The sequence below is a fragment of the Erpetoichthys calabaricus genome, chromosome 2, assembly GCF_900747795.2.
Source record: "Erpetoichthys calabaricus chromosome 2, fErpCal1.3, whole genome shotgun sequence".
NCBI lineage: Eukaryota > Metazoa > Chordata > Cladistia > Polypteriformes > Polypteridae > Erpetoichthys > Erpetoichthys calabaricus.
In genome coordinates, this window is record NC_041395.2 from 218,151,554 (window position 1) to 218,178,286 (window position 26,733).

Below are 26,733 nucleotides of genomic sequence, written 5' to 3' on the forward strand. Positions count from 1 at the left end.
CACTTGTGTTTCCCCCCTCTCGCATTTTTATTTAGTTCCCTGCTTATTCTCATCCATCTCTTTTTGATTAAATGTGTTTCTTGCTGTCCAGTTATATCTGTGACTGATCTCTGTCCAGTTTTTTTTTTCATGGCTCCTGTTCTGTGCTCCTTAGGAACGGATGACGAAGATATTGGAGATGACATGCTGCTACAACACCGGAATGAATTTTGGTGGTTCCCTCACATGTGGAGTCATATGCAGCCTCACCTCTTCCATAATGTTACAGTTCTGGCTGAGCAAATGAGACTCAACAAGATCTTTGCCCAGGTGAGGCTCTGCTTTGGTTGTCCTTTTTCCCCCTAAGTTGAAGATAACTTGTGCCATTTGAAATTCTGCAGAGTACTCTGTGCCTGTGACAAGTGTGAATATTATGTATCCGCACAGGAGGTTTTAGGTGAATATTTAAAGAGATCAAAGTACTACTGTATCTTTTTATATACTAGTTATGTTGCTTAAATAGATGATAGCCCCTTCCACCAACAATATTTCTCTGCTTTCAGAATTTTAAGACACCTTGTACATACTAACTCCTACACAGGCTGACTCTGAAAATGTCTGCCATGTTGAATCCATATAATGCACTGAAGGAGTAATTTAGATGCTAAAAAAATGATAATAGATAGCTGTGTATTAATAATGTGATCACTTAGGTAGAAAAATGCTTCTCTGGGGCATTCAAGTATGATCTTAACATTAATTTGTCTTTATCTAGCTTTTATCTTTTCTTTTCTTTAACTTTTTATACCGGAATGTGACATGAATGCCACTTAGTGTAATTTAAATACAACATATGAGTATTTTAGGCATTGGTCTGATGATGCCATTAGCACAGTTAAATGCAAACAGATCCTAAGCAAGTCATAAACCCATTACAGGACTGCTGTCATGCAAAAAAAAAAACCTCATTCATATTAAAATACATGATTGACAAATATTAGATATGGCACTTAAAGTGCTTAAAGTGTACATTAGACAACTTCTCTGGCATTTCCCTAGCAAAAATTTACTATCCAAGGTAATGAATTTTAGGTAACTGCAACAGAGATGGTTTGGAAGATATTAGAAGATTCTATTCAGTTTCCGTTCAGTTTAAATTATTTTTGTAATGTGCTGTGCACGGAGTACAGCCTCAAATTTACAAACTAGGACACAGCATCAGAAAATTTACAATACTATCTTTTAGGAATACGCTACTACATTAAACATAGAGAGTAGTTGTGTTCGTAAGATTATTAAAAATGCTTTTGTCTGGCACCTCCTGACTCTCTAGTAAAAAAATAAAACTTTTGACTCGTTCGTGACATCTAGTTATGCCCTCTATTATTATGTTTGGCCCTCTAGCATACTGAAAAAGTACAGGAAAAAGCTTTTTTAAAACAGTACAGTACCAGCATTTCTTTAATTTCAGTACCAGAAGTAAATAGTTTTCAATCACTTCATACTCAGTCATTTCTAAGCAAGATGGGAACTCCAACACATACCATCCGCTGTTTGATTTTAATATATGTGTTAAATATAGCTCAGATCACCAAACTGCTTTTCGAACATTCTGTTTGTCTGTCTGTCTGTCTATCTCCGAGGATGCACAAGCGAGGCCAGCACGTCGGCAAAATGAAACCTCTGAAGAAAGAGTCACTTCGTTCAAGTAAATGGTAGTTTTCGAGCACCTTGTTCTCTGTTATTGACAAGAACAAACTCCAAAGGAAACCCAATTCAATCTTCCAAGTCCCCCATAACTTCCCCTCACATATGCCAAACATATGTCAAACTTGTTTAGGTTCCATCTTTTTTGGCCTTCTAGACCTGATGATCCTAATTTTTAGACCATTTTTAATCATATTTTTGTGCAGGAAATTACAACTTTATGATAAAGATTAAACCAAAGGTATTCCTTCAGGAAAAATGACCAGAGTGACTTAAAGCCGAGTATACAATATCAACCGGCCCCAGGGGTTCACCCCCTAATGGGATATGATGAGCCAAAATAACTCGCTCTCAAAAACAAATTGAAAAAAATGGGGATCAATAATACAAGCATGTGGAGTGTTGTTTTTTATGGTATTAGAAGGTTGCTGATCAAGAACATGATATAATGAAATGAAATAATACTGGTGGTCCTAGTCCTCTGAGAGATACACCCTGAGGCTTAAAATGACAAGTTTCAAACGTAAGCATGTAGGGTATCATTTTATACTATTTCAAGGTCAGCAATTGCAAATATGATGTTACTTTTGATCCTTTACTAGGCATCTAACCCTCTCTTGGCATCTGTCAGAGGATGAAAAATGACACATTTCTGTTATAATTGAGAATATCTAGACTTTAAATGTTTAATTTGAAGCACACATTTTCAATATTTCAATTTATTTTTATTTTATTATTAAATTATTACATGTCTTATGAACACCCCAAATAAAGGCAGCATACGCTAATTCAATATTTTTTCGGTTTGATTTAACCTAAACAAATCCTAACACAATAAAGGCCATTATAAGTGAAATATGGGACAAGGCCAGCTCACAGCAGAGGAGAAAAAAACAGAAACTCCAGTCAATGGCATTTTTGAAGAAATGGAACATCTGGCGCAGCCCATCCTTAGCATTTTACAGAATCATAAATATATGCTGGACAGTGTAAAATGAAGATTAAATCATTAGGTCATTGATCCCAAGTCTCTCCCAATCACTGGTGTTGCTTCCCATGGGTAGAAATAGCAGCTTGGCATAGTAGCAACGGCATTATATGCCACAGTAGGACATTGAAAAGAGAAACAGAATAGTTGAGGGTTAGTAACAGGTCAAGAATAATTAATTGACAAACATCTACAATATGTTCTGCTAATCAGCAGCTCTAGTCAGGGTTTGCTTGACTAAAGTGGAGAGTCTTCGGCCTGGCTGTAAAAGCTCAGACCAGTTAGAGTTCCCTTCCAGTTCCACTTGCATTATTTTATTTGTCCTTCAAAACTTTTAAGGACCCACATCTTATGATCAAAATGTACACATCGGTATGTATGCATAGATAATTTCTTTTAAGTAAGAAGGGCCTAGGCTATTTAAAGTTTTTATATTTAAGAATAATGACTAATATCTGTGATGTTTTTAGGAGCACGGCATTCCAACAGACATGGGGTATGCAGTGGCACCCCACCACTCTGGAGTATACCCGGTTCACAGCCAACTATATGAAGCCTGGAAGTCTGTGTGGGGGATCAAAGTGACAAGCACTGAAGAGTACCCACACTTGCGCCCAGCTCGCTACCGCAAAGGCTTCATTCACAATGGCATCAAGGTCAGTATAGCAGTGGCAGTGCAAGGCACTGTGCAGTCCTTTATAAGCATTAAGTGGGTTTCTTTAATTTTGAGAGGGACTTTGGCTCATTGTCTTTCTGTTGTGCCTTAGGTGTTGCCAAGACAGACCTGTGGCCTTTTCACTCACACAATCTTCTACAATGAGTATCCTGGTGGCTCCCGGGAGCTGGACAGAAGCATCAGAGGAGGAGAACTTTTTTTGACGCTGCTACTTAATCCAGTAAGTGATGTGTTATCAGTGGGAGCAGGAAGAAAGCTGTAGTATGCCCAGATTTTGTTCAGAATAATGACAGGGGGGCAGTAGTTTACATTGTGGAGCACTAAGGAGGCAGAAGTATGGTAAGATGGGTTCATCATCTTTAGTATTTGACTGGACACTTACATCCTATGTGTGTTTTCTTTTTTCTTGCAGATCAGTATATTTATGACTCATTTATCAAATTACGGTAATGACAGGCTGGGCTTATATACTTTTGAATCTTTAGTCAAGTTTGTGCAGTGCTGGACACATCTGCGACTACAGACTCTGCCGCCTGTACAGCTAGCTGAAAAATACTTTCAGATCTTTCCAGAAGAGAGGGATCCTTTGTGGCAGGTACATGCTAAACCTAAGGAGCACAGTCGTGCTACATGATCACACGTACCACGGCATGTTAATAAACCTTCATAAATCTTCATACTTTCAGAATCCCTGTAATGACAAGAGACACAAAGATATATGGTCAAAGGAGAAGACCTGCGACCGGTTACCCAAGTTCTTAGTGATTGGTCCTCAGAAGACAGGTAATGTTGCCCCTGGTTTTGCTTGTCTTATGTTTATTAAATCAAACTTCATTAAAACTGAAATAGAAACGTATTTCTGATCCATTGTGACCAACCTGTTGTCTGCCTGTGTCCAGTAGACATAGTTATCATTTAGATTGTCTGGTTTGTCCTGTCACTGCTTATTAGTCTGTGTGTTCCTATTAAAATAATGACTTTCTCAGTCACCCCCAACTTTAGCCTGACAACTCTTACATTTGTACCCACTGTCATTTTATTTCCTATTGTGTCAACTTTAGGTACAACAGCTCTGTTTTTCTTCCTGACTTTGCACCCTGCCATCACGAGTAACTTCCCTAGTCCTGTAACATTTGAGGAAATTCAGTTTTTCAACGGGCAAAACTACCATCGTGGCATTGACTGGTGAGCTTGGCAATATCTTGTGGGGTGTGTTGGCAAAATTGACGTGTAGAGAAATGAGACTGTGATTTAAAGTCTTATTCAGAGTTTAATTATATTTTGTTATTGGTTAGGATTACTATGCAAAATATATTCTGCTTGATTACTCATCTGAAAGCAATACTCATACATAAAAAATCTAAATTTCTTTAACTCTTACTTACCCCAGGTTGTCTGTAGTAACAGATGAGAAATTTTTTTCAGAGATAACAAAATGGCTTCAAAAGGGAGCCTCCGCTGAACAACAGCAAACAACATCAAAACATCCATGACAGAAGAATCTTAAGTTATTCATGTTGTATAATTTATATGTCTGGTATCCAGTTGTATGCTTCCAACATTTCAAATGCAAATCCTGTATTATTATTTTTGGGTACCGTTAAGAACACAACCTACTGAGGGTCCAGTTCAAGGGTGGCCTGAAAAGTAAGTAGAATTTGCCATGCACATTGAGTGAAAGAATTAAAGGTACACTTGCCAAACATTAACAAAAAAGTCCTAGAACATTAACAATACGGATGGTGAGCAATATTTTATGTACAAGTAAATTTGAGTTTTTTTGATTTGATATACTTTATTAGTCACCAATGGGAAATTGTTTTTTTTGCATGTCCTTTGGAGGTCAGAGCACAGGGTCAGCCATTGTTTAAGAACCTTGGAACAGTTTTCAGGTTAAGGGCCATCATCAAGGACCCAACAGAATAGAGACGGACCCCTTCTGACAGTAACAGGATTTGAACAGGCAACCTTCCAGATGCCACAACTCATCTACAACAACAACATTTATTTATATAGCACATTTTCATACAAATGATGTAGCTCAAAGTGCCTTACATGATGAAGAAATAGAAAAAAGACAAAATAAATAAGACTTAAAATAAGGGAACACTAATTAACATAGAATAAAAGTAAGGTCCGATGGCCAGGGAGGACAGAAAAAACTCCAGACGGCTGGAGAAAAAAATAAAATCTGCAGGGGTTCCAAGGCCACAAGACCTGACCTCATGACCTCACAATCAGTCAGTCAGTCAGTCATTGTCCAACCCGCTATATCCTAACACAGGGTCACGGGGGTCTGCTGGAGCCAATCCCAGCCAACACAGGGTGCAAGGCAGGAAACAAACCCCGGGCAGGGTGCCACCCCACCGCAGGGCACACAAACACCAAGCACACACTAGGGACAATTTAGAATCGCCAATGCACCTAACTTGCATGTCTTTGGAAACCCTCACAATCAGTCCTCATTGTATTCAGGGTTCACATGGAAGAATTTGATGATGTCGGTAATGGGGACTTCTGGCCTTTAATCCATCAATGTAGGGACAGCACGGTGCTTTGATCAGGTGGTGGTGCAGATCGCTACCACAGAAAACCGGAAAAAGAACAGAAGAGAAAGTAGGGGTTAGTATGGATTTTGAAGCCACCATGAATAATAATAATTAATTGAATATACAGAGCATCAGGATTAAACTAAAATGAAGCTATGAGAAAGCCATGTTAAAGTAATGTGTTTTCAGCAGTGTTTTAAAGTGCTCCACCATATTAGCTTATCTACATGCTTTTAGTTGAATGCATTTATTAAAATGAAGTTTCATATGCATACTGAAGTTTTTTCTTCATTAAAATTATTTTTGTGAAAAAATGCTTTCTCATCAAAAATCTCATCATTATCCTGTAATGTTTAATAAGGTCTTAGGCCGTTGATCTGTGTAAAAATCTTCTAGACCCTTGATGTGCAGAGGTCTGTATTGTGGCCTGCCCTCCTCAATTCAAACCACTGCTTTCCTATTAGTGGTTAAGCTTGTAAGCTGTGGTGATGTTTGCAAGATGTTCATTTTGGGTAACTTACTTGATCTTGATGTTCATTTATGATGAGTGCCGTGCTGCTGTAGGAGGTGACTAAGTGTTTGGTCAGAATATGCTGACACTTTGTAGTATACAAGGGTCTTAGAGCAGTGTCAGAAATATAGCTCCACAGCATTAATGACCCATCACTATTTTTCCACAGTGGATTTAGTATTTATTTCTTTGCATATGTCACTTTTATTTTACACAGATTTCTTTTTTTTATGATTAGATTTTTATTGAAATACAAAATCTAGCTATTTAAAGGAAAATACAAGCCATAATAATTATAATAAAACCAGTAATGGCGCAGTGCACAAATACACTTGATTTGAGCATTGATAGTTTTCATGCTCTTTCTCTGTACGTTTAGCATTCGTTTGCTCGGAGGTTGATGCACTTGCCGCTTCCTGAGCAGCTCTTCTTTTCTCCACCCTAGCAGCCATCTTCTTCTGTTCTTACATTGGCATCTTTTCGGGTTAAAACTGATTAAGTCAGTGTTTGTGTTGCAATTACTTAGTACGTTTTCCTAAATTTTTCACTTAAGCTGGCACTTAAGTCTTCAGTCTGCCTCAGGACAGATTTAAGATATGAAGAGGTAGAGGAAGTGACGGCAAAGGTGGTAGGGATGAGAATGGCGCCCATACTGGCTGCTGCCAAGAGTTGATTCTACAACAAAATAAAAAGAGGAATAACCTTGGAGGTCAATCATCACCCGAAAGCGAATAGTAGACGTCACTTAGTATATGTGTGCCAAATTTCGGGTCAATAGGTCAAACGGTTTGTGAGCTACAGGTGATTTAAAATCCTGGACAGACAAACGAACAGCCACGGTAGCGTATTATAGAAGAAGATAAAACACAATGCCTGTCACCCACCCCACCACCCTGTAACATAACTCAACCCTGCTACATTTAAGTTAAGAAGAAGAAGAATAAAGGAACCCATGAGGATCAGCAAGTGAGTGAACAGCACAGCACCAACCCAATTAAGAAGAATAATATCTAAGGATTGGGGTTGTGGCCAGGACCTGGGGACATGCTGTACTATAACAGTCTATTCATCAATATAAGAGCCAGAGGCCACATTGATCTTCGCTGCTGACAATTCCAAAAGGAGCAGATTAAAAAAATGAAGACTTGAGACAGAAATGGAAAATGAAGCAGGAGATTTCCAGCGTGAGTCAAGGACAAGTTTAGCAATGATTGTCCCCAATGTAAATAGCCCCTGCTGGATAACAGATACATGAAGTCGAGATGTAGGGAAACGTGGGGAAGCAAGGAGATGCTCATAGAGAGAACGAAAGTAAAGAAATGAGACACTCCAGACCAAAAACTGAACACAGAAGGGCAGTCCCAAAACACATGCGCAAGTGTACATTAGGGACAATGAAGATCACAGGACAATCCCCAGGCATATGATTTATGGGAGTGAACACATTTAAATTGAGTTTGTTGATAATTAGTATTCCTTGAAACCAATGAGATGTTTTTTAAAACTAAATTCCATGAAATTGAAGAAGTGAGTATAATGTTAGCCATATATTGATGGTCTGAATGGCTAAATATTCCAGTTTTGTTCTCATTTGAATATAACACCTATCAGGACCCTGTGGGGTTTGGCAAACTCCCCAGCTACTTGATTGTTTTTGTGATCAGTAAGGCCCTCTTTTTACAACCTTATCCCATGGCTTGTTGATGTGAATGTATCGTGAAACCACTGTGCCTTGCCAGTGTACGATTAAAGAAGACCCTGCAGCTCTCTAGCTGTGAGCCCCACACTGCTGCTGCTGTTGTTTTTTTGCCAACTTCACTGTCTTTTGTGTGGTGAGAAGGTGCACGTGGGTCCTCTTCCTGGTAAGTTAATCATTGTGGCTCTGAACTTCCGGAGTGATGCTATGACAGTGCTAAGTGGTGTTTTGAACTTTCCTTAGAATTTTGTGTCAATGAGCTAACCTGTGAAGATCAATGGCTGCTTTTGCCCGTCTGGTGATAATTGAGAAGAGGGTTTCTCGCACACTTTTTTCTTTTTTTAATCCCTAATAAAGCAAAAAAATCCAAAAGTAGTTTCTTAAACCTGAGCAATAGCTTGCAAATTTGACTTTGTTTCCTTTAAAGAAAAAGGGAACCATTCTAATACCATGTGCATTTAAGAAATACAAAGTATCACTTGGTTTAGAAATGTCTGAAGAAAAAAAAAATAAAAATGCAGTTCTGTAGTCTCTGCTTTTCTTGGTTAGGTATAGTTGATTATCTGTGGGATGTATTTTATTTGTTTTAGTTATAATAATAATGCATTTTATTTATAGGGCACTTTACATTAGTAGTAAATCTCAGTTCTGTAATTCATGTGAGCCGCTTGTAACATGGTCAGAGGGATTGGCACAGAGGATTCCTAACAATCCTGTATTTTCTGTTTGTAAATCTAAAACTGGATTCCATTTTAGTATTACTCCTGTTTGCTGTCTTCACTTCCCTTTTTTTTTGTCAAAGTAAGTACATTTTTTGTGGAAAATAATGTTGACACGTTAATTCTGTTCAAATTGAATGGAAAGACTTGACTAAATTCTAAAGATGTGTCAAATAAGAGTGGGACGGGCATGAACTTTTGAAAGGCCGCCCTTTCCTCTTTCACTGCAGATATTTTCTCCAGCCATCACTCTTTTTCTTTCCTGTCATCATTTCCTCTCACACTTTGTGTTCTTACTCTCCATTTAGGTATATGGAATTTTTCCCCTTCCCTTCCAATGCCAGCACCGACTTCATGTTCGAGAAGAGTGCCAACTACTTTGACACCGAGGTTGTTCCTAAAAGAGCAGCGGCACTCTTACCACATGCAAAAATCATCTCTGTACTGATCAATCCTGTAGAGAGAGCATACTCCTGGTATCAGGTATGTGTGGCACGTCTTGGGGAGGGGGATTTGCAACTCGAAATATAATGGTGGGTCTTCAAAGTGTGCCAGTTCTACAGAACATCAAGCCTTAACCCTGGGCTCTACCCCAGATAAAGACACGAAATTATTAATAAAGTTAAGGCTAAGATATCAAATCTAGCTAGTGTGGTTGACTTTTTATTAAATATGTTCGAAACAGAGTGGTCTGTGATACAAAAGACCCCAGAGTTGGTGACAGTGTGTGTATTTTACTATACAGTGTAGAGCTGATAATGCACTGCACGGAGCACAAAATGTGTGGAAGTAAAATTGTGGCATCAAATGGCACACACAAGGCATCGATTTGGAATGCTACTGAAGAGACGGGTTTTGTCCATTAATTACTCGAGTATACTTGAAACTCTGCTTTGGAATACATTTGCTTGTGTGTTCGTAAAATTATATACACTGGATGGTAGGTCGCAATAGCTGGTGGACTTTATTTTATCCTAGCGTTCAAATAAAAGTTGGAATACATAATAAATCAGACAATAGTGGAGTTTAAAAGAAAAACAAACCAAAAAAAAAAAAACCTTAATGTCAAGATCAGTTATCATATTATGACTACTTAAATAAATGCCACAGAGATCAAACTGCTCATTGAACACCATGTGGTTGGTGAAAAGTCCAGCCCTGTGTTCATTTTTCACTATTAATGCCACTATTATGGCTGTGCTTATTCTTTTTGACAAGAGAAAGGTAGAATATTGAAATTTAAGGTTAATTTGTCGTCAAAAATGGAAGTTTACTGTTCAGTGCAGGGAGGAAGAGAGAAGGCATCAGAAAACAGTGCCATCCCCCTGGTCGGCGGGTTATTACTGTCACCAGAGCCCTTAGTTTGCCTTCAGTGCGCACACACGTGACGAGAGCTATTGGTAAAAATGGAGCATCACACTTCACGCCACATCACTCTTCATAGCTGCCTCCCTGGCTCGCTGCGCCATGCACAACAGCAAAGCAATACTCTTCCCCCATGAAGTCGCAATCACTTCAAAGCAATAAGTTAGGGGTACCCCCTGTGAAATCTCAAAAGCACTGCATTATTCTTCATAGCCACCTCCTTTGCATCACATCAAAGCCATAATCTCCCCATCGCATCAAAGCAATAAGGTACAGGGGGTTGCCTGTGAACTCCCGATCATGACACATTTTGCACCACATCACTCTTCATAACTGCCTCTCTGGTGTGCCATGCCATGCTCCACATCAAAGCAATAATCTTCTCCATGAACTCCTGAACGCTCCCCACCTCACACGGCATCACTCTTCTTCTCATGTCGCTTATTCTGCATACAGTTAGGTCCATAAATATTTGGACAGAGACAACTTTTTTCTAATTTTGGTTCTGTACATTACCACAATGAATTTTAAATGAAACAACTCAGATGCAGTTGAAGTGCAGACTTTCAGCTTTAATTCAGTGGGGTGAACAAAACGATTGCATAAAAATGTGAGGCAACTAAAGCATTTTTTAACACAATCCCTTCATTTCAGGGGCTCAAAAGTAATTGGACAATTGACTCAAAGGCTATTTCATGGGCAGGTGTGGGCAAGTCCGTCGTTATGTCATTATCAATTAAGCAGATAAAAGGCCTGGAGTTGATTTGAGGTGTGGTGCTTGCATGTGGAAGATTTTGCTGTGAACAGACAACATGCGGTCAAAGGAGCTCTCCACGCAGGTGAAAGAAGCCATCCTTAAGCTGCGAAAACAGAAAAAACCCATCCGAGAAATTGCTACAATATTACGAGTGGCAAAATCTACAGTTTGGTACATCCTGAGAAAGAAAGCAAGCACTGGTGAACTCAGCAACGCAAAAAGACCTGGACGTCCACGGAAGACAACAGCGGTGGATGATCGCAGAATCATTTCCATGGTGAAGAGAAACCCCTTCACAACAGCCAACTAAGTGAACAGCCAACCAAGTGAACAACACTCTCCAGGGGGTAGGCGTATCGATATCCAAGTCTACCATAAAGAGAAGACTGCATGAAAGTAAATACAGAGGGTGCACTGCAAGGTGCAAGCCACTCATAAGCCTCAGGAATAGAAAGTCTAGATTGGACTTTGCTAAAGAACATTTAAAAAAGCCAGCACAGTTCTGGAAAAACATTCTTTGGACAGATGAAACCAAGATCAACCTCTACCAGAATGATGGCAAGAAAAAAGTATGGAGAAGGCATGGAACAGCTCATTATCCAAAGCATACCACATCATCTGTAAAACATGGTGGAGGCAGTGTGATGGCTTGGGCGTGCATGGCTGCCAGTGGCACTGGGACACTAGTGTTTATTGATGATGTGACACAGGACAGAAGCAGCCGAATGAATTCTGAGGTGTTCAGAGATGTACTGTCTGGTCAAATCCAGCTAAATGCAGTCAAATTGATTGGGCGGCGTTTCATGATACAGATGGACAATGACCCAAAACATACAGCCAAAGCAACCCAGGAGTTTATTAAAGCAAAGAAGTGGAAAATTCTTGAATGGCCAAGTCAGTCACCTGATCTTAACCCAATTGAGCATGCATTTCACTTGTTGAAGACTAAACTTCAGACAGAAAGGCCCACAAACAAACAGCAACTGAAAGCCGCTGCAGTAAAGGCCTGGCAGAGCCTTTAAAAGGAGGAAACCCAGCATCTAGTGATGTCCATGAGTTCAAGACTTCAGGCTGTCATTGCCAGCAAAAGTTTTTCAACCAAGTATTAGAAATGAACATTTTATTTCCATTTATTTAATTTGTCCAATTACTTTTGAGCCCCTGAAATGAAGGGATTGTGTTATAAAATGCTTTAGTTGCCTCACATTTTTATGCAATCGTTTTGTTCACCCCATTGAATTAAAGCTGAAAGTCTGCACTTCAACTGCATCTGAGTTGTTTCATTTAAAATACATTGTGGTAATGTACAGAACCAAAATTAGAAAAAAGTTGTGTCTGTCCAAATATTTATGGACCTAACTGTAAATGTTATCGTTCCAGGGTCGTGGTTTGGAATGTAACACACAAAAGTGGCCTAGTGCTCTCATCATACAGGAATTCATTGGTTCCTGAAAGCAAAGTTCCTGTGGTGGGAAAACACCTTATGAAAGCTTTAAAAATCGGCACATACAACACAGGACGTCTCAGTTACTGTAAGTCTCGTTTCACTCTCAAATTGTTCTCTTGGCTTCTTGTGTTCTTTTTCTGAGAATAGTGGTAAGTTTAAATAAGTGTTAGTGCTACAAGGTTGACCACAAGAGTAGAACAAGAGAGAAAATGAATTGATCAACTTATTTTAGTTATTGCATTTTTTTTTAATCTGGCACAAAAGTAGACACAGTATTTACTGAATTGTATGGTATGCTAAACCAATAAGACAGGGGCAGGCAACGCTGGTCCTGGAGGGCCACAGTGGCTGTAGGTTTTTGTTGCAACCCAATTGCTTAATTAGACAGCAGTCCTTGCCAGTCTCAGACCTTATTTCATTTTATGGCTTCTCAGTCTGTAATGTTTGGTTCTTATGTTGCAGATTTTTTTCCTTTCCAAGGATATCATCCAAATGATTTGAAGCATAAAGGGATAGTTTTCAGTCTGTCACATTTTTCTCTTAAGTGTTTTATTAAAACAAATAGTGCATGAAGAATCCACAGAGGTGTAAATGGAAATAAGTTAGACGGAGAACTGCTGGCTCCTTTGTCATTTGCATCTTATTGCTAATAAGGAGCCATTGAAGATAGAGAATGCAGCTGTTTAAGATTAAAATATGCAATTAAAGGTGGGGTACCTTAACAAGCGAGACCACTAAAATGAAGCATCAAAATGTCACTTGAGCAATAAGTGCTTCATTAGCAATAATGGACTTCTCATTAAGGACAAAAACCTGCAGCCACTGCACGCTGCCCACCCCTGCTATAAGACGTATTCACTTGTTAAATGCAGTTTGAATTTTAGTATAACATCTTTCTGTTCAATCTGATGCCAGAAACAGATAAGTTATTTATTTGCTGCAGTTAGGTTGGTAGAATTTTTAAAATATATGTACTTCTCAAATGTACAGAGCGGCTTTCTTTAAAAAAAAGAAAAAGGTTTTTGTTAATTTGACAGCAAACTCCTACTGCTTTACAGTCTCCATTAGCTGCACAGAGCAGCCTGAGCGAGCTGAAGCCGCAAGAGAAGGAGCCACATGAGATCAGAGCAGAGCTATTTCACTGCTAGATAATGCCAAATTAAACTGCAGCAAAAGTGCTGTCAATATGCTCAACCACATAATCAAATTCAATCCACGCTTTGAAAAGTTGCAATGGCTGAAAAATAGCAGCTGCACTGCCAACACATTAAACTACTTTATTGCACTCTTTTTATGGTGTTAACTGCTTTTCTCTGTTTACGTTAGCATTTTAATGATTCTTTCTGAGTTGTAACTGTTTTCACCAAGAACTGTATTAATATTTTCATGCAAGTTTCATTATTCAAGTATTACACTTAAACATATTATGCTGCTGCTGCTGAAATGAATGCAAACCCATGACGTGCACAAAAAACACTGGACAGTGAAGACTTGAACACTTTTGGGTGTATCTTCTCGATCACAAAAATCACCTTTACATTTTCATATCACGTTCCATTTATTACAATTGCTTATTTTTGTGATTTCCTCTCCTATTGTAAGAATACATACCCAGTACAACAGCCACAACTGGACCATCTGTGGTGATCTGAAGGTAGCGGCCCCCACTACTGGGAATGCAGCTCAGATATACCAAGTGCTGTTGTTTATCTGCGAATGAGACAGCCTCACCAAACAGTCTACACGCATTAAAAAGAACTGGCCGCCCCCGTAAGCAATTGGTTCTGAGCAGAAACGTGTGGCACACAAACTACACGTTGACCCACAAAGGTATATTTTTTGCCTCTTCTTCATGATAAAGTTCAACTAATGAAATACCGTTTTTACTCGTGTACCACGCGCCCTCGTGTAAGACGTGCACCCTAATTTTTACAAAGAAAATCGCGAAAACTGTTTTGCCCCGTGTACCATGCGCGTTGTGATTGTATAGGAAGCGTTTAGGGCACGTTTTCCGAGAAATGCCCTTCTGTTTTTGTTGCATGACGAAATCTTTTCTTTCTTCCGTTGAGCGAGCGAGAGAGAGACAGAGCCCAAGCAGAAGAAGTAAACATTATAGAAAGAAATTTCCTCATGTGTGACGCACACCTGATTTTCTAATGCTAATTTTCGGGAAAAAATGTGCGCGTGGTACACATGTAGTAAATACGGTAGTTCATGAAAAGTGATGAACAAGGAAGGTGAAGGATTTGGATATTTGAGACAGATGCCTTCCTTAAACTTGCTGTCATTTATTCATGGAATCATTTTTGTTAGTCCACAAAAGCTCTGCTAGTGGGGCTGGAGGAAATTGCATGAAAAGGCATTGAAGGATGTTGTGGAGAATTTTCTCGATAACAGCAGAGCACCAAACTAGGTCTAGCTGGTTGACAACCTGCATTCAAGCAATGAAAACCATGAAGGGCAATAAGTCGCTAAAGACTCATTTTCTGCTTTCACCTTTGGACTTCTTCTGTGCTAATCTTGGTGCAGTCGATGATGAACACACTGAGAGGTTTCACCAAGACATTGCAATTATGGAAAAGCAGCCAACGGAGCAAGTGCAGTTTCAGTGGTGGCCCACTATTGTTGGGACACTGAAGCAAGAAGCATCAGATGCTGAGTACAAATGAAAATTGGCAGAACATTTTAAGTCCAGTTGAACTAATGCAATGTGACAACATCATTCAGCGATTAAACACACTAAATTCAAGAAAGGTGAATTTCACATTTCTCCAAATTCTTACATCATACGTTGTATTTGTGTTCAGTTTGCAGCTGAAAAAAGTTGTTGTACAGTGCAGGGTTTTAAAACAGTATGGAACAAGCATTGCAGGGTTTTCGGTACCAAAAGTAAACATCAGCTTTCTTCTCAATCCACAAATCCCCTCCACCCATACTCCACACTCGCTAGTGTAACTGTGGAAAAGCATCACGTTTGTAGACTTCATGAAACAGAATTACAGGCTTTGCTGCAGTCAGGACTTTACGGGTTCACAGCAAACTCCTACTGCTTGATCCTCTCCCTCATTGCTTCAAAACAATCCAAATTTTACGACTCTCAGAATGGAAGCGGTGCACCGTGCAGTGCAAAGGCGTGGCACATCAGAGAAGGTTGGACTAAGACAAGGGGGTCTTGGGGTTTATCCGTTATTTGCTCTGAAACCCTGAAAGCTGGTATCAATTTCAATGTCAAAATTTTAGTACCGATCAAAACTAGTCCAGTGCAATCTGAAAGAATCTTTTATGAGATCTTGGAACATTTAATGGAGCTAATCAGAACAGCGGATGAACATACAAGGAATACAAGGCCTTCAGACAGTATTCAGGCCTCTTCACTTTTTACACATTTTAAGTTGCAGCCATGTGCTAAAACCATTCAAATGAATTGTTCTCCTCATCAAGCAACACTCAATACTTCAGAATGACAAAGCGAAAACAGGATATTAGAAATTTTTGCTGATTTATTACACAATAAAATATTAAATATCCCATTGGCACAGCTATTCAGGCACATTCTTCAGTATTTAGTTGAAGGCCCTTTGTCAGTAATTATGGCCAAGAGTCTTCTTGGGTACAACGGGGCAAGCTTTGCACACCTAGATTTTGGCATATTTCTGCCATTCTTACCTGTAGATCCTCTCAAACTCTGTCAGGTGGGGATGTAGGAGACCCTTGGTGGACAACTATTCTCAGGTCTGTCCAGATTTTCGATTTTCAACTTGGGGCTCTGGTCGGCCAACTGAAGGACATTCCCAGAGTTGTCCCTAAGCCACTCCTGTGTTGTCTTTGGTTTGTGCTTAGTGTCATTGTCCTGTTGGAGGCTGAGCTTTCAGTCATGTCTGAGGTCCAGAGTGTTCTGGAGCAGATGTTTATTAAGGATACTTCTGTCCTTTGCTCCATTCAGCTTCTTCTTGAGCTTGGCTACTCTCCCAGGCCCTAGCACCGAAAAATAACACCTCCACCTGATGCTTTACTGGTGAATAGTATTGTGCAGCTCATGAATTGTACCTGGATTCCTCCAGACTTGATACTTAGAACTGAGGTCAAAGACTTCAATCTTGGTTTCATCAGACCAGGGAATCCTGTTTCTTACAGTCTGAGAGTCCATTTGGTGTCTTTTTGCCATAAATCCCAGATATATGGAGCACTGTATTGAAGGTTGCCTTTCTGGCGGTTTCTCCTTTCTCCACATGGTCACTGTGGCTAAGGTTCTTAGTCACCTCTCTTACCCTGCTCCCAAAGATGTGTGGCTCTTCCAAACTTGTTACATTTAAGAATTCTGGAGGCCATAGCGCTCCTGAGATCCTTCAGTGCTACTAAAACGTTTTGTAGCCTTCACCAGTGTGCAACACAGTCCGGACACTAAGCTCTGTAATTCCTTTCACCTCATGGCTTGGTGTTTGCTCTGTCGGTTGTGTGCCTTACCTAATCATGTCCAGTCAATTGAATTGGCCTCCGATGGACGCCAAACCAGGATCCAAAACATCTCAACTATGATCATAGAATGGGATACACCTGAGCCAAATTCCAAGTGTCATATTAAAAGTGATATTTCAGCTTTTTTATTTATTTATTTATTTAATTGAATTTGCCAGCATTTATAAAATCCTGTTTTTTTGCTTTGCTATTCTGGAGTTCTGAGTGTTGCTTGATGAGAGAAAAAAAAGTGTAACTGTTTTAGTATAAGGCTGAAACATAACAAAGTGTGAAAAAAGTGAAGGGTCTGAATCCCTTCTGAAGCCACTGGATTTATGCTGTTTTCACATTATTAAGTAAAGCTTGTTAATGAAGTGGAAGCTAAATTCAGTTGAATGAAATGAACTTTTTAATTCAATAAAGTAATGCATCCTTCAGTACTTACCAGATTGGTACTCCTCTATTTCTCTAAATCTGCTCTGAGAAATGTCTGCCCTTTCTTCTTTCCATAACTACTTTGGATTTGTTGGCCATCTTGCATTAACGTCCAATTTGAGTCCTCACGCAGCATTACTGTCCCCATAAACAGTAACACATAAATGCTTGTTATAAAATTCACAAGGTGTTTCTGTGCCACGCCAAAGTTTTGCCTTGCTGGTGCAATCACTCTTTTGTAGTCAACATGACATCTACATCATCATTGGTGTAGCACATCTCATGGAACTCACACTTTACACTGGGGAACAGGCAGTAGTCAAACAGGGCCAGATCTGGAGTGGTCTGGTGGGTGCTTCATCAATTTGGATCCACACTTTCACAAAGGGCATTTGGTCAATGGCTGCTCTTGTTTGATGTTCTTGATGGCCACAAATGGCAAAGCAAATCATTGTAACTTTGAGGTGTTATGTGGGCTTTTTGAGGCAAGTAATCAATATGGACTACACCCCCAACATCATAAAACCATTGTTCACATGATCTAACCAGTACTGGCATGGATTGTGAACTGATCTGGTGGTGGAGAATTGCCATGCGTCCAGTGTTTCAGTTGGGTCATAGTGATGTATCCCAATTTGTGAATCACCTCCTTGGAACACTGGGTAACATGTTGATTCATTTCAGGAGATGCTAGTGTGGGGTAGCCAGTGTGGACAGACATGATTTATGTTTTATTATTCATGAAGAATGGATTCATCTGACCCATGACCGTTTCCTACAGAGTCTGCTATCTCAAAACACCAACACTCTTTGATTTTCCATTATGATTTGCTCCACTGTGGCCACACTGTCTTCTGTTGTAATTGTCAAAGCACAGCAAGGCCTTGGTCATCTAAGAGAAATGATCTATCTAGCCCATCCTTCGACTGTGGTATATGAAGGGCACAGGGTCTGATGTGGCTTGACTAAGTAATAGGCCGCTGATCGCTGATTGGCTGACCATATCGTTGATGCAAATAAAAATCGATGAACGGCTCCGAACATTTGCAGAAATTTTGTCAAAGCGCCAAACTGCAGCCAACAATTATTTATTTTTTTACCTTGCATGCCTTACAGGAAAGTTTTCAGGCAGTTGCCTTTACAACCGAAGGTGTGTGACATTCCTATGCTATGCATTGTGTCTTTTTTTTCCTTTTCTTTCCTCGGAGTTGATGAAGGGCCAAGGCAGGTAAAGACAAATATAGCGACAGAGGATTGGCCAACAAATGGGGCAGAGAAGTCACTGCTAGTTTGCATTTAGTTGAGTAAATGTGATTGTTCTCTTTCTGGATCGGTCATTCTATTTTATTTGTAGGCGTACGTAACAATGCTCAGAACGAAGACCACGGAACCACCACTTTTAGCCTAATATATGAGATTAGCCAGCACTTGTAAAAATAATCACAAAACTATGCCATTAAGTGACCAGTCAAATTCATGCTGTTGAGGCAGGAAGAAAGGTGTTCAATATAAATAAAATGTTTTACCGAGAAGAGGAACCAGTTGGAGTGCGCTGTGCCTCAGATAAGGCAGCCTGATCAGTGTGTTGTGCACAAAGTTTGAACGGGTGGAGCGCAGATATATTTATGGTGTCACACCACTGCTGTGCTCGCTGGCTCCAAGTGCCCATGGTTATCTTGCTCTTACATCACTCTTTTGGTTAGCTTACTATCCTTTAAATGACCGCACGTTGTTGTTACTCTGAAGGTGGTCCTTTGCATTATGAAATGCCAGCTCATACGGTGGGTCACTGATCCCCAGGCTAATACAGCTTGTCAGCGACGTTAATACATTTTTTGTGGCAGCATGTCATTTGCCTGCATGATAATAAAAGGAAATGAAATATCATTTTTTCTATAACACATCCTGAGCTTTCTACCGGACATGTGTAGAGAAGCTATTTATTTGTAATCCACAACCTTCTCTCCAAAGTCCGACCGCCTGCCTCTCGCACATTCAATGGTGTCGTACAATGGCGATGTTTTGGAAATGGTGGTGTGAACTTTTAATATGTCGCACAGCTCTACTAGGCGAGAAAGGGTCACTGCCCTCAAGAGGTTTGTTGGTGTATTGTTCTCTACTGTCAATTTTGCAGTTTTCAGCATCCATGTTGACTTGGTTCTGGAATTGCTAGAAACTTGAAATTGTCATATACGCAGCAGCCACGCTTTGGCCATTTTAAAAATTTTAGGAGTACCCATCATGATGCTTCAATAACAAGTACACCACAGTAGAAGATGGCACTGCTCATTTGTTTGAAACTGTTTTTTTGCCTTAGCTTCCATGTTGTACTTTCAAACGGTGCTGGCATGTTTAGAGTACTTGGATTGTTTTGTGTGAAATGCATGTTATTTTTAAACAGGTTGACAGATTGAAAATTTGTAACACATTTCTTGTTGTTCCACAGTTCTAGGAAAAAGTTACAAAAAAGACATGAATGTATGTTGCGTGTTTGTCTAGTATGCAAACCCACACCGTTTAACCTGCCTCTGCAGCTGCTCCGTTTGCACAGGGGAAGGCCACGGGCTAAGTGAACCCACGCCTATTGGAAAAGACCTAAACTGTGAAATATATTAGTATTTAAAAAAGATAATCGCCCTCTTGCCAAGAGAAGCATACAGCAGGAAAATACCAATCCTCCATGGTCATCAGTGGTGAGGAATCACTCGGGGTCTCACCCTCTCCATGGAGAGCCTACTTGCCCAGACGAGCAAAGAAAATTCCCTTGGGTGAAACCATGCATTTCCTTCCGACTCGGAGTCTCTTTGTGAGCACACACCGATTGTTCATTGCGATTGAATCTTTTCAGCAAGTCGTACCTGCACATTGATTCAGTGGAGCACAACACAAGTGCTATGGCACGCACGCACACACACACACACACAAACACGATATCATCTGCGTTTTTTATCTTGTTGGTAGTTGTTGAAAATGCAAGTACCGGTACTGCCGGTGTGATTCACGATTCTCATTCGAGTCTGAAGTAAGTTGTTACCCACGAGTGAAGAGTGCGGCGACTGATGATTCTCTTGTTCACCTTACAGGTACAACAAAGTAACAGCACAGAAAAACTGAATATGTTTGAAATTAAAATGTATTGTTTTCATATGGTTCATTATTAGAATTGTTTTGAATAGAATAAATGATATTAAACTACCATATATACTTGCGTTTAAAGTTCTCCTGCGGATAAGTCGGGACTTGATTTTACCGTATAATTTCCGGTATTTTATAATGTCAGTCGTATAAGTCGAATGCTGAAAACTCACACTATGATCCAAGAGATTATGATATGCTAACACCCACCTGAGAGAGTAACCACGGAGCACACTGCCTTTTTTTTCTATGCATTGTGCCTACGTGACCACACAGTAATACCCGAACTATTCTGAAGCGACGTTTGCGCTGTTTTGTGTTTTTTGTATCTCGCACCCTCATACAGAGCATCCCTTATCTATGATGGAGCATTCGATCAGAAGGAAATATGAAGCTGGTTTTAAATTAAAAGCCGTTGAAGTGGTGAAAGAAATTGCGCGGCTGCAACAAAATTCAATGTGTCTGAGAAACTCATGTGAGATTGGAGGAGGCAAGAACATGTAAAAAAAAAAAAATTGAAGTGTCGCATTTTTGAACAGGCATGTAAGTCAGGGTCTGATTCTATGATCAATGTTTCGGGTTTCAAGACCCGACTTATATGTGAGTATATATGGTAACACAGTGGTGCCTTGTACTTCAAGCTTAATTCGTTTCAGGAGCCTGTTTAAGTCCAAATCCGTTTTCCCCATTAGAAACAATGGAAAGTGAATTAATCCATTCCCAGACCTAAAACAATAACTATTTTGATAAACCTAAACAGCAAATACACATAATTTAAGCTAAAAATAACACAAATGTCCTAAATAATAAATTAAAACATGAAAATAATAAATAAAATACATGCAGTGCATCCGGAAAGTTTTCACAGCGCATCACTTTTTCCACGTTTTGTTATGTTACAGCCTTATTCCAAAATGGATTAAATTCATTTTTTCCCTCACAACACCCCATAATGACAACGTGAAAAAAGTTTACTTGAGATTTTTGCAAATTTATTAAAAATACAAAATTGAGCTCAGGTGCATCCTGTTTTCCCTGATCATCCTTGAGATGTTTCTGCAGCTTAATTGGAGTCCACCTGTGGTAAATTCAATTGATTGGACATGATTTGGAAAGGCACACACCTGTCTATATAAGGTCCCACAGTTGACCGTTCATGTCAGAGCACAAATCAAGCATGAAGTGAAAGGAATTGTCTGTAGACCTCCGAGACAGGATTGTCTCGAGGCACAAATCTGGTGAAGGTTACAGAAAAATTTCTGCTGCTTTGAAGGTCCCAATGAGCACAGTGGCCTCCATCGTCCGTAAGTGGAACCGCCAGGACTCGAAACCACCAGGACTCTTCCTAGAGCTGGCCGGCCATCTAAACTGAGCGACTGGGGGAGAAGGGCCTTAGTCAGGGAGGTGACCAAGAACCCGATGGTCACTCTGTCAGAGGTCCTCTGTGGAGAGAGGAGAACCTTCCAGAAGGACAACCATCTCTGCAGCAATCCACCAATCAGGCCTGTATTGTAGAGTGGCCAGACGGAAGCCACTCCTTAGTAAAAGGCACATGGCAGCCCGCCTGGAGTTTGCCAAAAGGCACCTGAAGGAGTCTCAGACCATGAGAAAAAAAATTCTCTGGTCTGATGAGACAAAGATTGAACTCTCTGGTGTGAATGCCAGGCGTCACGTTTGGAGGAAACCTGGCACCATCCCTACAGTGAAGCATGGTGGTGGCAGCATCATGCTGTGGGGATGTTTTTCAGCGGCAGGGACTGGGAGACTAGTCAGGATAAAGTGAAAGATGACTGCAGCAATGTACAGAGACATCCTGGAGGAAAACCTGCTCCAGAGCGCTCTTGACCTCAGACTGTGGCGACGGTTCATCTTTCAGCTGGACAACGACCCTAAGCACACAGCCAAGATATCAAAGGAGTGGCTTCAGGACAACTCTGTGAATGTCCGTGAGTGGCCCAGCCAGAGCCCAGACTTGAATCCGATTGAACATCTCTGGAGAGATCTTAAAATGGCTGTGCACCGACGCTTCCCATCCAACCTGATGGAGCTTGAGAGGTGCTGCAAAGAGGAATGGGCGAAACTGGCCAAGGATAGGTGTGCCAAGCTTGTGGCATCATATTCAAAAAGACTTGAGGCTGTAATTGCTGCCAAGGGTGTATCGACAAAGTATTGAGCAAAGGCTGTGAATACTTATGTACATGGGATTTCTCAGTTTTTTTATTTTTAATAAATTTGCAAAAACCTCAAGTAAACTTTTTTCACATTGTTATTATGGGGTGTTGTGTGCAGAATTCTGAGGAAAAAAATGAATTTAATCCATTTTGCAATAAGGCTGTAACATAACAAAAGGTGGAAAAAGTGATGCGCTGTGAATACTTTCCGGATGCACTGTAAATACTGTATAATGAAATACATTGGTGCTTTGTTTGTCCTTTTGTGTATGTGTTTGTCATGATGACATTCTGCAGGGCAAATGACGACTACAGCTGGCACTATCTCCTAAAAATAGGACTGTTCAGCGAGCTGAGTGTTACTGTTGAGTTTCTCCACTTCCACAACATCCTGGTGGACATAGCCAGGCGTCCGGACTCTCCTGTGTAGGGACAGGAGGCAGAAGCAGGGCTGGCGAGGATACAGAGGCAACCACACGAGCCGCCTCTTCCTAGCATATTTCTCATCAACGCAAGATCCGTCACAAATAAGATGGACAAATTGAAGCTACAGATTGCAGCAAATAAGATCATTAAGGACAGCTGGCATTCTGCTACTTACAGAGACCTGGCTTCATTCATTCATTCCAGATACAGCTATTGAGTTAGCAGGCCGCACAGAACTCTGACAAGACAGGACCGGAGACTCCAGTAAGAGAAGACAAGAAGGTTATGCCTGTATGTCTCAACAACGGCTGGTGTACCAACACGAAGACTGTACACAACACATGACGTTTACACTCGCTGCGTGAGCTCCATCTGTTGCTGCATTTGTTTCACTGTGTGCACAGTTCAAACATCAAACTCTGGATCACATTTCCTTGAATTTAGCATTCGAACTCTGGAACATTAGAAGTTAGAATCATTCAAATTACAAGGCCCCACTGTATGTTTATGTCCCATCGCACATTCCACAAATTAAATTAATTCCACAAAACTGAATCTTACAAAAGTATATTTCTAATTTCTAACAGTAGACTTTTTACACTCCTTGCCTGCACTCAATACCAATCATTCATTGATTCTTTCAAGTCAGAAACTGAGTTATCACCCCCAAACAAGTCACACAAATTGCAGTCATCTCATTATCTTATTGTAATAACTTTTCATTATTTTTCACACTTGTTCCCTCTGTTTAAATATATAATTTAACTATCACTCTGACAGGTAAATTAATTGTTTATGTACTTTGTCATTCATCCAAGGACCCCCATGGTGCCTGTAAATGACTCAAACAAATCAAAGGAATCGATTCTCTTAAATGTGCAGATCAAAAGAATTAAATCTCACAGCAGGCCATCACTAGTAAGGATGTGACGTGACTGTGACCCTGAGCAGGTCCTCACAGGTGACAGAACTACAGGGAATCTGACATAGATGGCTGTCGTGCTCGTATTGTATAACCTGGCCACACGAGTTAAAAAGCAAAACAAAACACTTTGGCAAGAATATGGCAGTTTGCTTGGTGTAATTCATCAATTTATGTTTCCCTAACATTTCCAAAGTAATATCTGCTTGAGGTATGGAGGCCATCTGGTACCACTTTTAACAACAATTTTAAGTAGCTTGTTCTCTATGTCTGCCACAACATTGTCAAATATTTACCTGTAATTTACTGTTGACCAGGTGGAAGAAGCTGAGGAGCTGTAGATATCCATCATAAACGTTCCCTTCTTGCACCAAAAAACCTCCAGCATCCATCCATCCGTTTCATGGAGCAGTCCTGGCTGGACCACCACTCTGCACTTGTGTCCAAAGTCTTTGAAACTCTCTGAATATTTTGACCAAACCTTTCTTCACGTCACATTTTGTGCCAACACTCACCATCCTTTATAGCCAGTTAGGTACACGGTGAGGTAGACTGGCTACCAGAATTTTCTAACCCTCTTTTTAAAATGATGTTTTTTTCCATTACATAAACACACGTTACTGTGGCTCTTGCCTCAACTCCTACAGGAACCAACTTTGGAAGTACCTCAGTCAGAGACAAGTCCGTCTATCATAACCTGCTGCTTTCAGGCTTTTGATTCGTGTAACTAGGCCTCTTGGGAGCAGGGTGAAGCCACAATTGGTGTGGGAGGTTGGCATGTACTGGGCAGACGTGCCTTTGTGCACAGCATCAGGCCTTTGAATTAGAAGTGGCTAACACGGCGAAGCCCACACGGCCCAGAACTTTCCCAAGAACAGGTTGCTATTTTTTTTTTCCCCATTCTTTTTAGCTTTTTTCCCACCGGTGAGGTTTCCTTTTTCTGTCATGAGTTAAATTCTCCCAAAATCACCAGATTGGCAGCGATCACACACAAGTAGTGTTGCAGTGCAGCTGAATTATCAAGATGGCATACTTGGTTAGGGGGTCTCTGGCACATAGTTACTAAAATCAGTGAAATAACAATACCCAAAGCAGCAGGTATCATGAGCATGCAGCCCGTGTTCTGTACGAAACTGGAGCCATCAAGCTGTTGTCTTGTACTAATTTTCTTTAGAAGGTTTCAGGATGAAGTGCCTGGTTTGACTGTGATTGGTTGATCCATTCCCTAGTAATGGGTACCCCCCACACACACACACACACACACACACACACACACACAAGAGGAAACATCAGAAATGGTTATGTTCACTAAGGATGGCAAAATGTGTATATCTCTGACAAATCCAACTGCTTCTAGAACATTCTGTCTTACATTGTACTTGGAAAGTCCACATTTTGTTTTAGCAGGGATTTTTCAAAATGTACTACAAAATACGACGTCCCTTCTTTTCCAAAACTCGTAGACAGTCTTGGGCATATTCTTTCTATTCATTGTTTTATTTTCCTTCTGAGTGAATGAATCTGATTAATAAGTGGAAAGGCAAGAGAACACTCTGACGACATGGTTATGCTGGAGTGAATTGCTTGCTTTCTTGACAGGCCAGCATCCTTGGCCATGCCAGCCACATTCAGATCAGCGCTGGGGGATGTCTGGTTAGTGACTTTGATTTTTAATGGCGATTAAGATACTCACTGCTCGTCTCCCTCCTTTTGTCTGCTTGCAGCATCAGCGAGCCCATCAAGACCCGGTGGCTCTTAACCACACCTTCTACCAAGTGGTAAGTGCCACACCCAGCGCCTCGCCCGAGCTTCAGGCCCTACAGAGCCGCTGTCTTACCCCTGGGAAGTACGCCATGCACCTGAACAGGTGGCTTCAACACTTTCAGGCCAGCCAGGTGAGGAGCCCTTCACATGCGGGAGAACTTGCTCTCCACAAATCACACCTAATTGGTTTGTCACGTGGTGACCGCTTTCCTTTTCCTGGTTCTGTAGCTGCTGGTGGTAGATGGTACACAGCTGCGCTTGAATCCTGCGGTTGTGATGGAGGGTATCCAGAGATTTTTAGGCATCACTCCATTCTTCAACTACACTCAGGCTCTGATGTAAGTAGGTTTCTGTTAGCCCTTTTGATGGCACCACTTGGGCTTGAACTCCTTAACCAATCAACTCTTCTGTGTGGTACAGGTTTGATGAGGGAAAAGGGTTCTGGTGCCAGCGTACGGAGAACGGACGCCCCAAGTGCCTGGGCAAAAATAAAGGCAGGAAATATCCAGAAATGGATCCGGAGGTAAGACGCCTTGTTGAATGGCTACGTTAGGGTTCTGGCCGTTGTTGCCGGGTGCTCACGCTCACATTTTCGCTTGTGTTTGCAGAGCCGCACTTTCTTAAGCCACTTCTACCTTGAGCACAATATGGACTTGTTAAAACTGCTGGATCGACTGGGCCAGGCTCTGCCCATTTGGCTACGAGAGGAACTGCAGAACACCAGCTGGAGCTGAAAAAGATGAGGATCTGCCCGACAGAAACTGGAATGTGCCGGGGAAGACCACACACACTTGCACGCCAGCTGAATGGGTCAGGTGGACATGACAGGGGCAAGGGAGAAACGCCCGGACTCTGGCCGCTAGGACTTCCTATCTAGGCATTGATGTGCGCATCCCCTGGGGGTGAGGCGGGTGTGTGCCAGGTGACGGCAGTAGAGGTGCACAGGTAGAACATAAACCAATGTACATGTATAAATGTTGTATATTTTTTGCATAAAAAAAATTAAAGGACTTGTTATTTTTAAATATTTC

The 26,733-nt window shown here is 40.8% G+C and overlaps 1 protein-coding gene across 1 annotated transcript in view; it reads left to right on the forward strand.

Annotated features, from left to right (window-relative positions):
- The window catches only part of ndst2a (N-deacetylase/N-sulfotransferase (heparan glucosaminyl) 2a), a 49,384-nt gene extending 22,651 nt beyond the window's left edge, over positions 1 to 26,733 (forward strand). Inside the window, exons 3-13 of the mRNA XM_028795159.2 lie at positions 155 to 309; positions 3,145 to 3,330; positions 3,442 to 3,570; positions 3,763 to 3,945; positions 4,037 to 4,133; positions 4,412 to 4,535; positions 9,134 to 9,308; positions 25,663 to 25,833; positions 25,931 to 26,040; positions 26,123 to 26,225; positions 26,311 to 26,733. Of these exons, the coding sequence (XP_028650992.2) occupies positions 155 to 309; positions 3,145 to 3,330; positions 3,442 to 3,570; positions 3,763 to 3,945; positions 4,037 to 4,133; positions 4,412 to 4,535; positions 9,134 to 9,308; positions 25,663 to 25,833; positions 25,931 to 26,040; positions 26,123 to 26,225; positions 26,311 to 26,436 (1,559 nt within the window). The 3' untranslated portion in view covers positions 26,437 to 26,733. The remainder of the gene's footprint in view (positions 1 to 154; positions 310 to 3,144; positions 3,331 to 3,441; positions 3,571 to 3,762; positions 3,946 to 4,036; positions 4,134 to 4,411; positions 4,536 to 9,133; positions 9,309 to 25,662; positions 25,834 to 25,930; positions 26,041 to 26,122; positions 26,226 to 26,310) is intronic.